This window comes from Lagopus leucura, unplaced genomic scaffold, assembly GCF_019238085.1.
Source record: "Lagopus leucura isolate 7727_CA_CO unplaced genomic scaffold, USGS_WTPT01 Super-Scaffold_100040, whole genome shotgun sequence".
Taxonomy (NCBI): domain Eukaryota; kingdom Metazoa; phylum Chordata; class Aves; order Galliformes; family Phasianidae; genus Lagopus; species Lagopus leucura.
Window position 1 is genome coordinate 3,219,896 of NW_024962289.1, and position 15,242 is coordinate 3,235,137.

The 15,242-nt window shown below is 53.8% G+C and overlaps 2 protein-coding genes across 5 annotated transcripts in view; one reads left to right on the forward strand and one right to left on the reverse strand.

Annotated features, from left to right (window-relative positions):
- Positions 1 to 72: 72 nt before the first annotated feature.
- On the reverse strand, positions 73 to 7,473 carry LOC122186949 (TBC1 domain family member 24-like). Its single transcript, XM_042884031.1, has 7 exons — positions 7,357 to 7,473; positions 5,356 to 6,388; positions 4,977 to 5,135; positions 3,982 to 4,045; positions 3,126 to 3,221; positions 2,592 to 2,868; positions 73 to 1,361 (listed from the first exon to the last, which is right to left on the reverse strand). The coding sequence occupies exons 1-7, from the start codon at positions 7,466 to 7,468 to the stop codon at positions 1,216 to 1,218; spliced, it is 1,887 nt and encodes a 628-aa protein (XP_042739965.1). The 5' UTR covers positions 7,469 to 7,473; the 3' UTR covers positions 73 to 1,215.
- Positions 7,474 to 10,048: 2,575 nt separating this feature from the next.
- The window catches only part of STX8 (syntaxin 8), a 78,390-nt gene continuing 73,196 nt past the window's right edge, over positions 10,049 to 15,242 (forward strand). For all 4 annotated transcript variants that reach the window (XM_042883872.1, XM_042883871.1, XM_042883869.1 and 1 more), the window contains exons 1-4: positions 10,049 to 10,125; positions 10,269 to 10,368; positions 12,719 to 12,813; positions 14,363 to 14,473. In XM_042883872.1, coding sequence (XP_042739806.1) covers positions 10,109 to 10,125; positions 10,269 to 10,368; positions 12,719 to 12,813; positions 14,363 to 14,473 — 323 coding nt within the window. In that variant the 5' untranslated portion in view covers positions 10,049 to 10,108. The remainder of the gene's footprint in view (positions 10,126 to 10,268; positions 10,369 to 12,718; positions 12,814 to 14,362; positions 14,474 to 15,242) is intronic.

Below are 15,242 nucleotides of genomic sequence, written 5' to 3' on the forward strand. Positions count from 1 at the left end.
CAGGGCGGTGCTGAGCCCCTAGGAAAGCTCTTCATAGCCCATGAGGAGTCCCCCGAGCCACCAAGCCTCGCTGCTATTTTTTTATTCTCCAAGAATTTTGAGCTTTATGCAGTAATGGAAGAAAGCATAGGGAGGAAAGTAGTGCAACGTCTCTTTAGACATGGCAGGGACTCATCAGGTTACCAGCAAGGTGGCACCAACAGTCACTGTGATTTACAGCTCTGACCTGACGTACACAGCAGGCAGGGCACTGAAGGGACCTGCAGGCTTCTGCAGCACACCCAGGGCTCTGCAGAGCAGTCCTTGTGTCTGTGTTTGCTTGCCCTTCCCAAGGCAGCGTGCTGGAGCCCGAGGGGAAGGTCAGGCTGGATGGCTGATGGAGGGCCGTGCATTGCCAGGCATCCTGCACATCTCTGCGGAAGGGAAACGGCCTTGTGGAAGGAAAGAGGGAGTTCCGAGGGATGTGGAGCTGGACAGAATCTCCAGCAGGTGTCAGACAGCAAGAAACACTGAGGAGTCTGGAGCCAGGTAATCAGGAAATGCTCATTAAGGCTCGTATATTAACAGCATACAATTTTACAGCTCTTTGCTGTCATTATGGCAACACGAAAATGAGAAGGCTGCGTGGGCTGCAGAGGTATAAATGCCAGGCAGTGCCTTGCTGCTTTCCAGTCAGCAGGTTGGAACAAGAACAAACAAGAAGTCCTTTGCAGCATGATGGATGGGGATTGGTGCCTGGCCCAGGTGAGTCCTGGTAACCTCGGGGGCTGCAGGACCCACACGTGGTTGAAGGGGGCACTTGGGCTTGGGGTGAGAATTGAGGTGTGGAAAGCTCTTATGGTGAACTTTGTACCTTGGTGCTGGATTTTGTCTAGGCTCAGGATTCCCACCCCAGGCTGCCTGTGCTGTGGTGCGACTGCTTTGCTGGCCACAAACAGACCTGGGAAGCATAGAAAACAGTGACCTGCCTCCCCTCTAGCATCCTGAATGGGAGCAGAGCAGGTGGAGCTGTGTCTGAGCTGTGGGAGGAGTCTCGTTCCTGACACTCATGGCCCTCCTCATGCAACCATGACCGGTGACGGTGGAGGGGAGCACGGCGAGCAGAGGCACACAGAGCTGCTGGCAGGGATCGTAGCAGTCATGCTGGAGCCATGACTGGTGCCGTGTTGTTCCTGCCTTGGTGAGCAGCACAGTGAGGAGCTGACCCCATGGGACCTAAGTATTTTGGAAGCCCCACACCTCCAGCAGCTGCACCTTGAAGTTCTCCTGGCAGAGCGGAGGGTTGTCAAAGGTCTCGCAGGGTTCCGTGCGTCCCCAGAGCAGGTTGGCATCGAGGGACAATGCTTGGCCTCCCCCTCCACCTGCAAAAGCACACCAGGCATTGGGATCTGTGGTCACCCTTTGCTGCCCCAGCAGGCATTGGCCAGGTCTTGGGATTGTACCCATCTCTCAGCAATATTTCTTGTGGCCACACCACAGAGCTGTCACAGACAGATGGTGCATCTGCCCCAGGGATTGTGCCTGGCTCTTCTGCAAGCTGTTCCCCACCCGCATCTCCTCTCAGTCACAGAATCACAGAATCACAGAATTGTAGGGGTTGGAAGGGACCTCCAGAGATCATCGAGTCCAACCCCCTGCCAAAGCAGGTTCCCTACAGCAGGTCGCACAGGTCGGCATCCAGGCAGGTCTTGAACATCTCCAGTGAAGGAGACTCCACCACCTCCCTGGGCAGCCTGTTCCAGTGCTCCGTCACCTCACTGTAAAGAAGTTCTTGCGCATGTTTGTGCGGAACTTCCTATGCTGCAGTTTCCGGCTGTTTCCCCTTGTCCTGTCTCCACTCACCACTGAAAAGAGTCCGGCCTCGCCATTCTGCCCCCCACACCTCAGATATTTATAGACCTGGATCAGGTCCCCTCTCAGTCTTCTTTTCCCAAGGCTGAACAGACCCAGTTCACTCAGCCTTTCTTCATAGGAGAGATGCTCCAGGCCCTTCACCATCTTTGTGGCCCTCCGTCATTCAAGATGCAGAGGAAAGGGCCAGGAAGGGCATGGCTGCCACATGTGGCTGGGAGGTTTAGGATGCAGAGCTCCTGCTCAGCTGGGACCTGCTCTGGAGCTCTCAGAAAGGGCATCTGTGCCCTTGTGCAGCCCTTCATTCTCCTGCTGACCTGAGGAAGAGCGGACTGACTTCATCTCCCCTGACTTAAGACCAGAGGGAATGGTTTCAAGCTACAGCAGGGGAGATTCAGGCTGGACGTTAGGAAGTATTACTTTTCAGGAAGGGTGGTCAGGCACTGGAATGGATGCCCAGGGAGGTGGTGGAGTCACCGACCCTGGGGGTGTTCAAGGAAAGACTGGATGTTGTGCTGAGGGACATGGTTTAGTGGCAGCTATTGGTAATAGGCGAACGGTTGGACTGGATGAGCTTTTAGGTCTTTTCCAACCTTGGTGATTCTATGATTCTATGACTTCAGGGGTCTTACTAAGACAGGAGGTCTTTGCCTTATGGACAGCTTGGATTTTAACCTGGAGGGGAAGTTCTTTTCAAAGCAGCTGCGTGCTGACAGAGGTGCCTGCCATTAGGTAATTACCGATAACGATCCCTTCCCGAGAGCCGGACATGAACATGGAGGCTGTTTTGGAAGGCAGGAGGAAATGCCTGATAGCCAGGAACGGGGACAGGCGGCCCTTCCTCTGCGGTGCAGGCACGGTGAGGAGGTTGGGGCTGGCACTGCGGCTGTCTGGGGAGGAGCTGAGCGGAGGAGTGGGAACGGGTGATGGTGAGCGCTGGCACGAGCGTGGCATGGCTTTGGCCAGCTCTGGCTTCTTGATGAACACCCACTCGTACCTCTCCATCTCCGGGCGCACCTGGGAAGCAGGAGAAAGCCCTTGGGGCATCACTGCATGGCTGCCTGTGAACCACCACGTGCAGCAGGGGAGGGACAGCTCAGGATCCCTCCCTGCAGCACACACTGTCTCACTGTCATCCCTTAAGGATGCTCTGGGAAATAGTTTTCCATTTTTTTTCTAACAGAACATCCTAAAGGATGGTGTGCCACCGTGCCTGGACTTAGAGGAATAAAGTAGCAATGGAAGACAAGCCCATAAGCATAAATTTGACTTACAGTGAACACGAAGCACTCCCCTGTCCCAAAAAAGCCTGATGTCAGCCCGTTCTTCTTCCTTTCACTCCAATCAGAGGAGAGGAACGCCCCACACACCTTTGGGAGAGAGCACAGGGAGCTGTCAGGGAGCACAAGTGGAAGCTTCCACTGAGGCCAGCTCTTGTGTGCTCAGCACAGCAAAGGCTCTGCCTCTCCCTGAGACTGTGTACAGGAGAATATGAGCTAAAACATGCAGGAAACAAGATCTTATAAGTCACTTTTCCTTGTCTGCAAAAGGCCCTGGGGGCAGCAGTGTTTCTCTCTTCACTGCACTTGAATGCTGGGGGTGGGAGGTCAGGACTTGTTGGCCAATAAATCTCTAGGATGGCTGAGTCATTTACAGAGCTTGCCTCTGCTGTTTGATAGAGAGTGCAGACATAAAATATGAGTTTATGAGCCACTCTCAAAGTCCCTGGGAAGATGCCTGGCTCAGGTAATTCTGCAGTTATTCCACGACTTTCAAATATTTTAAGAGCTGTCCTTACTTCACTCCATTTCCCTTGTGTGGCTGCTCTTGCAGTCAAGGAGGGATTGTTGCATTTAATGCACTGAAAGGAAGTCCTCGCTAAGGCAAAGCATTTGCTGACTTCAGAGAAGCCTGCTTAGCAAAGGGTTCGTGGTTTAGTCTCCAAGTACAACAACGCCTCTCTCATGGCCTCTCTCCGTCTCACAGACTCCTCTTTTACCAGCAGCCCCCCCCCCTTAGCCAGTGTCTGAGCTGCCTCTTGGTGCCCCTGCAGCACAGCGATGGAGCCAGCACTGGTGGCAGGGGGCTGTCACACAGCACAGCCCACCTCCCTGCTCAAGAAATACTCACCTCCCCCTCCGTTGTTTTTAGGAGCAGCACCGTCGGTTCGTAACCTTCACAGCATGAGTAAAACCTGGGAGTTTTAAAACACAATGAGGCTGCGTTGGTGCAGGGCTGAGCCCAGGGACGTAGCTTGGGCAGCTCCTCTGTTGGTGCTGGCATTGGGGAGCTGGCTTTGGGACTTCTAAGGCATCAGTTTTGCTCAGCAGCACAGGCAATAACTCACATAAATCCAAACATAAAATCTACCCATGTACTCTCAGCACCAGGCTCGGGGGGACACTCCATGGAGCCGTTTCCCAAGCAGTTTATTTCCTGCATTTATTCTGGATGTGCTTCTCATCCGCCTGGAGCCCAAGCTCCTGCCTGACACCCGCCCTGTGAGTCCCACTGCCGCTGTGCTAAGGTGAAACTGCAGGACATGCTGCTGTGTGGCCTTCACTCATCTCCCCTGCGCTGAGGACATGCTCATGGTGCAAGCATGGACACTATGCCAAGAATTACAGCAGTCCCAAATAAACCCCATGGAAAACCACGGGCCACTGATGTAGTGGGCAGCGTCCAGCTGCCAGGCAGTCCCTGCACCATCTCGCCATGCAGCAGGGAGCTGTGTGTCATTGACATGACCAGCATGGAGCATTGTGGGGATGTTTCTGCTCTCCCCATGCCCTTTGCTCTGCAGCTGTCACCGGGTCCTTGGCACTTCCCTCACTTCTTGCAGATTTGGGCATTGACTATGGCATTTGGACTCTCTTAGCTTGAGTTTGGAGGGTTTGGTGTCTCCCCCGTTGTGGGCGGTACCTGAGCTTGGCCTGCTCTGTGCAGCCTCAGCACGATGTGCCACTGAAGAAGGCACTCCTTGCTCAAAGGGTCTTCAAGGAGCGTCCCCAGGAGACCTCAGATATGTCCCACAGATGTTGCAGTTGCTCCTCTCTATACCAGTAACTCTTACCCAATGTTATGTCTGTCCATCTGACCCAGCTTGCCCGGTAGATCACGCTCACCTCTGCAGGCTGCACCCATCTTCTGAGGTGGAGAAGAGCAGCAGTGGGGGGAAGAGGGAGAAGCGCTCAGGGATCCAGGACCAGATGATGCGCATCTCCTGAGCTGATACAATGCTGGAGCTGAAGCTCTGCATGTCCACAGCCAGGTGGAAGGACTGCCTGTGAAAGAGAGGAGTGTGTCAGTGCTCAGCTGGTGAACCCATAATGTGCCGTTATGTGCCACAGGGGGTGCACGATCCCAGCAGTGTCTGTACAGCATAACCACAGCCAACAGACACGCTGGAGCTCCCCTGTGCTCCATGTCCAATAGAACCCATTTTTGACCCACTTTACCCCAAGAGCATCATTGGCACTGTGGGCAAACAGGCCGGCTTCCTACCTGCCCTGCACCATGGTGATGCCCCTCTCCATCAGTGCCTTCCTGTTGGCCATTTGCAGCAGCCAGATTTCCTTGCGGGAGAACAGCCGGATGCCAAACGCTCTCTCCAGGAGTTTGTCAACAGTGACGTGCTGGGCAATGTTCTGCACAAAGACCTGCAGTTCTGCCTTGGTGTCGGTCCCCTCCTGCTCGGCAGAGCTCACCGACAGCCGGTACTGCTTCAGCAGGGCCAGGGCGATGCGGTACAGCACCTTCTGCCCTTCCAGCAGGAAGACATCAAAGACGCGGATGGCGTAGCTGAAGGGGAGGTCGCGGAAGAGCCACGACAGCCACTCAGAGTACACCTCAAAGACGTTCTCAGACGTGCTGGCTATCAGCTTGTGTGCTGCCGGGCAGTGCTTGTTGGCCAGGTCCCCGAACGTCATGCAGGAGGCCTGATGAGCCAGGAAGGACTGGTCGATGTAGCTGGTGTGGGGGGCATTGCTGGCAATGAGGCGGGAGATGTTCTCGAAGCACTGAGCCTCATCCTCACTGTAGTGCAGCAGCAAAGCAACCAACGAGGGCAGCGCCGGGCTGTAGGTGATGTCAGGAAACAGGTTGCCAACGCAGATGAGGATCTTCTTCAGCGCCGTGACCCCATCCATGTTGAGGCAGTACGTGGGCAGGGAGCAGCCTGCCAGGAAGTCGGGCAGCGGGTGGGAGCTGGCGCCGTGCTTTCCGAAGAGCCGTGCAGCCACGTCCCTATACACCAGGGCATCGGGTGTGACGAGGCGGCAGGCGACGCGCTGGCACAGGTGCCGGTAAGCTGCAGCCCTCAGCGCACGGCTGGCAGCCCAGCAGCCCTCCCTCGCCAGCTTCTTCAGCTCCTTGGGAGGCCGGCTGAGTGTGTCCTCTGGGGGATCTGCCTGCTGCTCCACCTCTGGCATCTGGTCCCAGTCCACGAATGGCCCACCGCCCGCACAGGAGCCGCTGATGTGCCACGTGTCATCCTCCGGTGTGACCACGACGGTGACGGGAGAGGAGCTGAGCACCACTGTGGGACAAAGAGCTTTAATCCCACACGGCACCCCACTAAAAGTGCCGCCCTGGCACAGCCCAGTGAGGTCCCGGAGCACCTCCTCCTATAGCAACACCTCTCCCTGCTAAGGGAAAGGGCAGAACAGCCCCCATCCCTTGGGGGCTCAGCCCCCAGCAGGTCCCTGTTCCCCACGTCCCCGTGAGCCCAGCCAGGCGGCCCGGCACCGTTGTATGCAAAAGCACTGGCAGTAGAAATGGCTGCGCTCAGAACAGCGCCATGAGCAGGGTTTGAGCTCCTCCTAGGGAGAAAGCAGAGGTATTTTCCTTGGTGTTACCGTCGGGCTCAGCCCCACATCCCGCTTGTTTCCATCGGAGTTATGCCAGGCAGCTAATAGCCAGAAGGATACAGCCAATTAGCACACACCTTAATTCTCCAGTATATCATGTTAGATGTGCTCACTCAGCCAGGAGAGGGCGGAGAGATTCGGATCCCACCTGTGGATTTGTGCAGAGACAAACCTCTCTGCTCTGGACTCAGGGGGGTCACCCAGGGACAGCACGGCACAGCCACAGTGCCACATGCAGGGGGCCGGGTCCGAGTCTGCTTGCACCGTGCTGGCTCAGTTCGGCTCCTGCTTAGGCTCAGCCCAGCCAGCACGGCCAGCTCAGCTCTGCAGAGCATCTCATGCTGCTCTGAGCAGCCAGGCTGGGACTCAGGCAGAGCACCAGGCTGAAAACACAGGGGGTCACACAAGAACACTCAGCACAGCCACGCTTACGGCCACAAAAACCAGGCTAAAACAGTGGGGATGCAGCAGAGTTATTTGTACCTCTGGGTGCTGCCATGATTCCCAAATTGCCCCTGTACTTGCAGTAGGAGAGAAGCCATAAGTAGCACCGCACTCTGAGCCCACCCAGCTGCAGGCACCTGGCTCAGGATATATCTGCAGCCCAGGTCCCATCCCCAGTATGGTGCTCACCCACCTTGTGCAGTGCTGGAGCCATCGCCGTCCGCACCGTCCCCATCCAGCTGTGCAGGAAAGGCTCTGGCCGCCCCTTCGGGGGCACTGGGCAGGCTGAGCCCCACCTGCAGCATGCACACGCTGCACACAGCCCCGGTGCTGCTGCCCCGCTGCAGCTGCTGCCCCGCTTTTAATGCACCTTCTGCACACGGGGCACGTGTTTGGTGTAAATAGCATGAGGGGTGGAGCAGCTCTGCGCCTTGGTCACCCCTTTGTGCCCAGCAGTGCGCCGAGGCTGGGGAGGGGATGAGATAGGTATCAAAACAGCAACACGGCTGTTGAACTGCGTGGTCTGTTTTTGTCCCCAAGGATAACCTTTATTTCATGTTCACTCCCGGGCAGGGAGAGGGTGAGGGGATAAGGGAGGACCGTCCTTGAGCTGAGAAAGCATAAACATGGTAAATGGTTTGGGAACCGCTTCCTGCTGGATGGTGCGGGTCTCAGGGAGTGAGAAATTGGAGCACGTGAATCATGAGGGCTGTGAGCCAGCTCCTGAGAGGGGTTGGGGCTGTGAGGACAAAACGCCCTTCTGGCAGCACGCTGCACTTGGCTGGGCAGTGTCACATGCAGCACTGGGGAGCATCAGTGGGTGAAAGCACTGGGGGCATCTGGAGACAAAGCAAAACCAGAGACTCCACTGCATGGTTGGGTTGGAAGGGTCCTCACGGTCCCCACCTCCTCCGTGGGCTGGTTCCCTCCAGCTCAGGTTGTCCAGGGCCCATCCACAGCCTGGGGCACCTCCATGGATGGGGCACCGCTGCACTGTCCTGGGGAAAAGGATGGCAAAGCACATTCAAGCATCCCCTGCTGGACCTCCCAGCTCAGCAGCTGCTCCGTGGAGCCTCAAAATACCACAATTCCAGGCGTGTTTCTATACTTCAGCATTTCCATCCTCTCCCATTTTGAAACTGTTGCTGCTGACTGATTCTGCCTCAAAGTGCTTTGCAGGATTACAAACTGTGTTGCAGGCATGGGCATAAGAGCTGAATTTGAGGAGGAGCCCCGTTGCAGCTGAAAGGAGCACACGGCGAGGAGGATCCATCGTTCAGGCAACACTTAACAGCAGGATTCTTTTAAGCACAGAATCTTCTTCCTTCAGAAATCTCAGGATGTGAGATGGGAGCGAGTTGGGCACCACACGACATGGCTTTGCTGCTCCACGAGTTTTTAATGGAGAAACAAATTAAATATGTAGTGAGTGTGCTGTGCTGCCTCCGGCTGAGCTGCACAGCTGGGGCATCAATGTTTGATGCAGCTGCCTGCACCCAGACTCTGTCAGCCTGGTGCTGGGTGTCAGGTTGGGATGGGGGGGGGGTCAGGGTACCCATAGCAGGACCTGCTGGGTCCATGGTTGTGATGGAAGTTGTGTCATACTGGGCTAAATGCAGCAATAATCCCATATAACGAGGCCAATAAAACATCACTATCATGCTTTCACTACTTTTAGGGCACCTGCTCCTATCGGCAGTGATATGCATCATAAGATGGTGGCAAATGGGACACTGAGCCCCAGTGCCCATGTGCATTGGAAGAGGGTTGCTGTAAGTTCTGGAGCCATTGGTTTTACTGCAGGGCCCTCAGGAGCCATCCGCAGCCCAAATATTGACAGTGTCAACAAGGCAGCATCACGGCTTCCCAGCATCACGCCCTGCCTGCTCCTGGGGACATTTCTTTGGAGCAAAATTCAATGACAGCAAATCTCTGTCCACTGGAAGATAGGGAAGAAGCACATGGCCTCGCCCCCAGGCCTATGTCACTGCGCACTCCTCCGCATTGCTGTGCCCCAAGGCCTGGGGTCTCACAGCCTGGACACACAGGGATATCCTCACCCTTCCTCTGCCCTGGCTGTTCCTCGCTGCTGTCCCCATGCCTGGCATTGGGCACCCTGGGGCTGCGGTGCCTTTAGTTCCAAAGCCATAGTAACACCACTGCAATAGCAATGCCCACGTGCTGCCAACATCCAGCCACAGGGATCCCATGCCACGGGGATGTCGCCCCTGGAAGAGCCAGCCAAGGACAGGGGATGGGGGTTGGTACCACTGCTGTGCACATGGCATTCAGCCCCATTACTGCCAGGGCTGCAAAAGGCCTGTGCTGTGCACCGTGCTGTGCACTTCTGCACCACGTCCCTGTGTACATCCACAGCCTTGCTTTGTGCACACTGCACCGTGTGCCACACACTCATCACCTCTAAGCTGTGCACCTGCTCACCCTTACACCCTTTCAGCTGTGGACCTCTGTGCCCTATATTGTGCATCTCTGTCCTCATGGATCGTTGTGCATTTACAACACACCCCACTGCACAACGCAGCACGCAGCTCTGTAACCTGCAGCTCTGCAGTTCTGTGCTGTGTGCCGCGCGCCCCGCACATCCGTACCCCACATCGCACCCGGCCGCTGTGCAGCTCCGCACCGCACACCGTGCACTTATGTACCTTTGCACTTCTGCACTGCGCCCCAAGTGAAGTGCGCCACTGTATCTGTGCACTGCGCATCTTACACCACAAAGCGCTCACCGCTTCGTCGCGCACTTCGGCAGCGGAGCGCTGTACGCCTGCACGCACTTTTACTTCCCCGCCCCCTCGCACGGGACGCTCGCGACGGCGGGGATTGAGCCTCGGCAGCCGCCGTTATCACGTGACACAGAGGGGACGCGGACACTTCCGGGCGGTAGAGGCACTTCCGGGAGGTAGCTGCACTTCCGGTTGGCTGTGATGGCTCCGGACCCCTGGTGAGGGCCGGCCGGGGCGGGGGCTGGGCTGGGCTGTGGGGGGCTGGGAGCGGCCTCGGGATTTTGGGCCGAGGCTCCGCGTTCCGTCCGGTGGCGGTTCCGGGCCCCGCCGCGCTGACGCCGTTCCCCGTCCCGTCCCTCAGGCTCTCGCAGTACGACGCCGCCTGCCAGCTGGCCCAGGAGGTGGCCGAGCGGATCCAGGAGCGCAGCCGGCATCGGCGCAACGGGGAGAGCTCGGTCAAGGTACGGCGCGGGGCCCCGCTCGGCCTGGGGGCCCTTCTTTACGGCGCAGCTCTAATAGGGCGCGAGATGGCCTCCGTGCTGCCAGCTGTAGTCACAGAGTCGCGTTTTGGAAATGCTTTCTTTGAAGCATTGAAGCGTTGCTTTGAGGAACGCTGTGTGGGCTTTGCGCAACGATCGGTGCTTCTGACGAGGGACTCGAATTTGGCACGAATTGAAGAGGCTTTGGGAGTGATCGGGGTGTTTTCTCCAGCTGCAGCGCCTGACGGTGGCGATTGAACTCTGCTTTCAAAAGGAAGGCGTTTCTGTGTTTAAACTGCTGTGTTGGAGCAGTAGGAGGCTGGCAGTAAGAGTGCTGCTTAATTGTGCTGTGTTTATAGAGGACAAAGTTCTTTGGTTTGAGTCATTGGGGTCTGCGATGTTCCAGGAAAACAACAACAAAAAAAAGCACACACGAGTTGTATTGGTGCTGCTTGAAGCCTTTCTGGTAGTGCAGCTCCTCCGGGTTCTGTGTTGTGGAAACATTATGCTTATTTCTTCACAACATCATTCCTTCCATGCCCGGTGTTTTCTGATTGCAGTTTCACTTAATCCATTAGCAGTTAAAGGTGAATATTTGGCCGTGTTTGGTTCAACTGCAAACAAGTGTCCCACAATGAAGAGTTGTTTTCATAACAGAAATGCATGTTGAGAAATTCACGGCTGAGCAGTGCTGCATTCCATGACAGCTGAGTGCTTCTACAGTGTGAAAGTGTGTGCAGCATTTGCCTGGCAGGGAGAACGTGACCAAGCTCTTATTTTCATCCTGTTTTGCCATTAGCATGGCTAAAAAAAGCCCCATTGATAATTGCTAAGTAAACTTCAAGCATAAGATTTGAAAAGGGGAAGAGAAACCTGCATGGAATGATTCCAAGGCAGCTCTTACGATCTGTGACCTCTGCTCAATTGAGCTGATCTTAAAACTTCCTTTCTTTCTTTCTTTTTTTTTTTTGTCTTTTTTTTTTTTTCTTCTCTTAATGGAGGTGGAACCAGTCTGCCCAGAGAGGCTGTGATGCCCCGTCCATCCCTGGAGGTGTTCACTGGCAGGTTGGATGGGGCCCTGGGCAGCCTGGGCTGCTGTGAAATGTGGAGGTTGGTGGCCCTGCGTGTAGCAGGGGGGTTGGAGCTTCGTGATCCTTGAGGTCCCTTCCAACCCTGGCCATTCTGTGATTCTGTTTGTAGCACAATTTCTGGCCAGAGTAGCAGCAATCTGTGTGCTGGATGGCATTCTTGGACGCATATACCTTTGTTCCTTTGTTGTGCTCATTAAGTGCAGCATTCTCAGACTGCATATGAGTGCAGGAAATGAAGATGTGAAATGGAAAGATGTTTCATTACCATACTGCAGAGCTAAAGGGTATGCTGCACACTGAATTTCCTGAAATCTCTCATGCCCCATTGTGGCTTTGGGAATGCTGCATTAGTGCTTGGCTATGTTTGAGTGTGGGTTTTGTAGCTGTCTGGTTGTGCGCTCTCAAACTGCACCAGTGTGGCTGTGCATTTTGTCTCTGTTTGGAGGTGGTGGAGAGCAGATCCCAGCCAGCCTGAGCCACTGAGTGCTCTGATGGAGTCTGGGGCTTTTGCTCGAGCTGCTCGGTTGCTGTGCTGATGCCTTTCTCTGTAGGCATTGCCTAAGACAATGCTGGTTTAATTTGGGATGGAGTGGAGGAAAAAGGAGGAGGGTTCCCAGAAATCTCAGCTTGCTCAGAGCAGGGAAAAATGCAAACAGCTTAACGGCATTTCTAGTAGGAACAGATGCACCCGAGCCATGGGCAGGGAGATGGGCAGGTGTCACAGATGGTGCTGAGAGGTGGCACTGGGGGAAGCTGAATGCCTGTGGGATCCTCAAAGTCTGGAAGAACTCAGCGGAGGGAATGTCTGAACCTGTAGTCAGCTTCCCTCCCTCGTGGGAGCTGGGAAAGAAACCCAGTGGCAGCGGGAGCTGGCGCCTTTATTTGTGTTGGAGATCAGAGGAAAGGACTGGAAAATGAGCTGGAAAATATTAAAATGTGCTGAAATACTTTGCCCATATAAAGGAATCTGTTTAGAAAGACTTGAAAGAGAGCTCTCCATATTAAACAGCATCAATGCATTAGAACAGTGTTTGTGAAACTAGTTGTACTTATCTCGTGTTGTAAGCATGTAAAATGATTAACTGTGGTGTTCTCTTTGGGGCTTTGGGGTGGGCTGGTTCAGTATAGGATCCTTCCCACCCGTACAGCTGAAAGTAAATGCATTGTTACCTGCATGCAATAGCATTTAATGCTGTGATGCAAATACAGTTCAGACAAAGAATCTCTTTCTTTTCCTGCAGCTCAATGTGATCATCAGGTCGTCACTGCAGAATCTCAAAGAGAAGATTGATCAGCTGAAGGACTCCCTGCTCCGGGCTGTGTCAACGCACCAGATGTATCTGCACAACAGCATCTCATTGCTTTTGCCCTGGTGTAGGAGAGGGTCTGAAAACGTGCTGTAATTGCAAGGAGGCTCTTTTTTTCTTGTTCAATTTTGGGAAGGTTTTTTTTTCGCTAGAATTTTGTCAGTTAATGGTGGGTAATATTTTTATTGCAGCTGTATTGTGGAAAGGATTGAGAGCCTGGGCACCTCTGGTGCAGTGGGCACAGGGCTGGCTCAGTTGCTCTGAATCATCACATGCAGCTGCTGATGGCACAGCTCTCTCATGAGCCATGTTCACCCGCCTAGCAGAAAACCCCCTCTGCTGTTATTTTCTCTTGGCTGTGTTGTTGGCTGACTTTAGTCCTGGAGGGGTGAAGCCATGTTTGGGCTGTGGGCAGGGAAGTGCCAGCCCCAGTGTGCACAAGGAGCAAAGCATCTGCAAAACATTGTTGATATGCCTTGAAATATATCTTATGAATCCCAGGCTTCTTTTATAGGAGCGTTGCCCCATGGCCTGGCTTGGATTTGCTCTTCTTGTTGCATGGTGAGGTGTAGGGATTTGGAAGCACGTCCATGCCCCCAGAGGTGTGTCTGGTGGTTGAATGGATGGATGTTTAATTTCAAGCTTAGTGTAGAAGAAATCCTTTCACAGCGTGAGGCCTCTGAATGCTGAGCTGTGGCCCTGGGTAAAACTTTCATGTCAAGGGAGTGCTTCAGGGCGAATGAATGCTGCTGCTGTGGCAGATAACATACAGAAACCAGCATGGCTGTTGCACCATCTGTGCAGCAGTGCTTGGAAGACAGGTAGCATTCCTTTGGAATGTCTCTGAGATGAATTAAAACAAGTGTGTCACCTGTCAGAACTGCAGAGCTTTGGGCATCTTCTGTTTCAGACTTACTGAACAAATTGTTTTCTTTCCGTCCCGTGGCTCTCAGGGTGTCCCATTGATGAACTGCAAATGGAAACAACTGCTTGAAGGAAACTGTTGGTGTTTTGCTGATGACTTAGTGGGGAGCTGCTCAGCTGAGTGGTGTATGAGGCTCAGCTCCTGGCAGATGAGATGTGCTGCACCCTGCTGAACCTCAGAGCTCTGCTCTTTTGGAGCCTGCCCAGGTTCAATCACAACAGGATAGGGCAAACCTTTCCCTGAGCTGCCGGTGTTACAGAGCCCATCTGCTGCAGAGCACTTCTGAGTAGTAACTGACAGGAGAATTATGGTGCAGGTCAAATTTGTAATGCCTATGCTAACTTGGCAGTAAAGAGCCTCTCGGTTTTGCTGATTGCATTCAGAGGATGAGCAGGAGGTCACTGCAGTCACTGCATGAATCTTAGTCTTGGAAATGTGTGATCGTTGGAGAAGTGTTCTGAAGGAAAGTAGGTGTCATCGAGGGATGTGGCCCATCCTTCTGTTAGGTGCTACAGCCTTTTCTTACAGCTCCAGTTGCTCTTGTTATTTTCTTGATCAGGATTTATTTTAAAAATGTATAGCAGGTTTGATTTTATACTCAACTTTTAAGATTTTCCATGCTTTGAAATGTGCTCCTTAACTGAGTCGATTAGCACCCAGCTGGAGGGAGACAGGAGGCAGAACTTGGTGGATGACCTTCTCACACGACAGAAACAACTTCAGGCATCTTACAAGAACGAGGGCGCAGAACCAGATGTGATCAGGTATGATGCTGCTGTCTTCATGAGCGGTGTGGCTTGTGCTTTGGGGTTGTCTGAAGTTGATGTTAAATGCATCCATGGAATTAATTTACCTGTATCTAAGTGTGCTTTGATTTGCTTGGAAATCATGTACTTGATTTTGATGAGAATGTCATTAATGTTTTCCAGAGCTGGGGGAACAAGGGAGTGGAGAGTTGCTTGGAGATGATAGCTGCCCGTGATTTGGCAGAGCCAGTCACAGAGCTGGCCTGATGGGTGCCACAGCCTGTGGGCTATGGTGAATTGTTGGAAGGAAAGCTGTCAGGATGGGGCTTAAACTTCTGAATATCAAAGAGCTTGTCTTTGAGTGGGAAGGGCAGTCTGAGTTATTTTCATACCTCGTGTGAGCTCCATCGTGGCTGATAGTTGTCGTCCTTAATGTGTTCCTAGAAATAATCCATCCCTGGCCATCTCTGTCTGATCAGGAAGAAAGGGAGAGCTTTCCCTTGAAGAGTGAGATCTGGGCCTCTTGCCCAAGGTAACTGCTGGCATCCAACACGTCAGCATAGGTGGGAGCCTTGCAGTGCTGTGTGTGCTACAACATGCCATTTTAGGCACAGACTTGATATGTCCTTAGAGCTGTCCATAAGGCATCTTTTAAGGCAGGCTGCAGGGTATTTGCTGCCCACAGCTTTACTGCTGAGTCCCTGGGAGCTGCAGCCTGTGTATAAGAAGCTGCTTGCAGCTACTGTACGTCTTAAGAGCTTATGCACCTCACTGAAATACCAAGAAA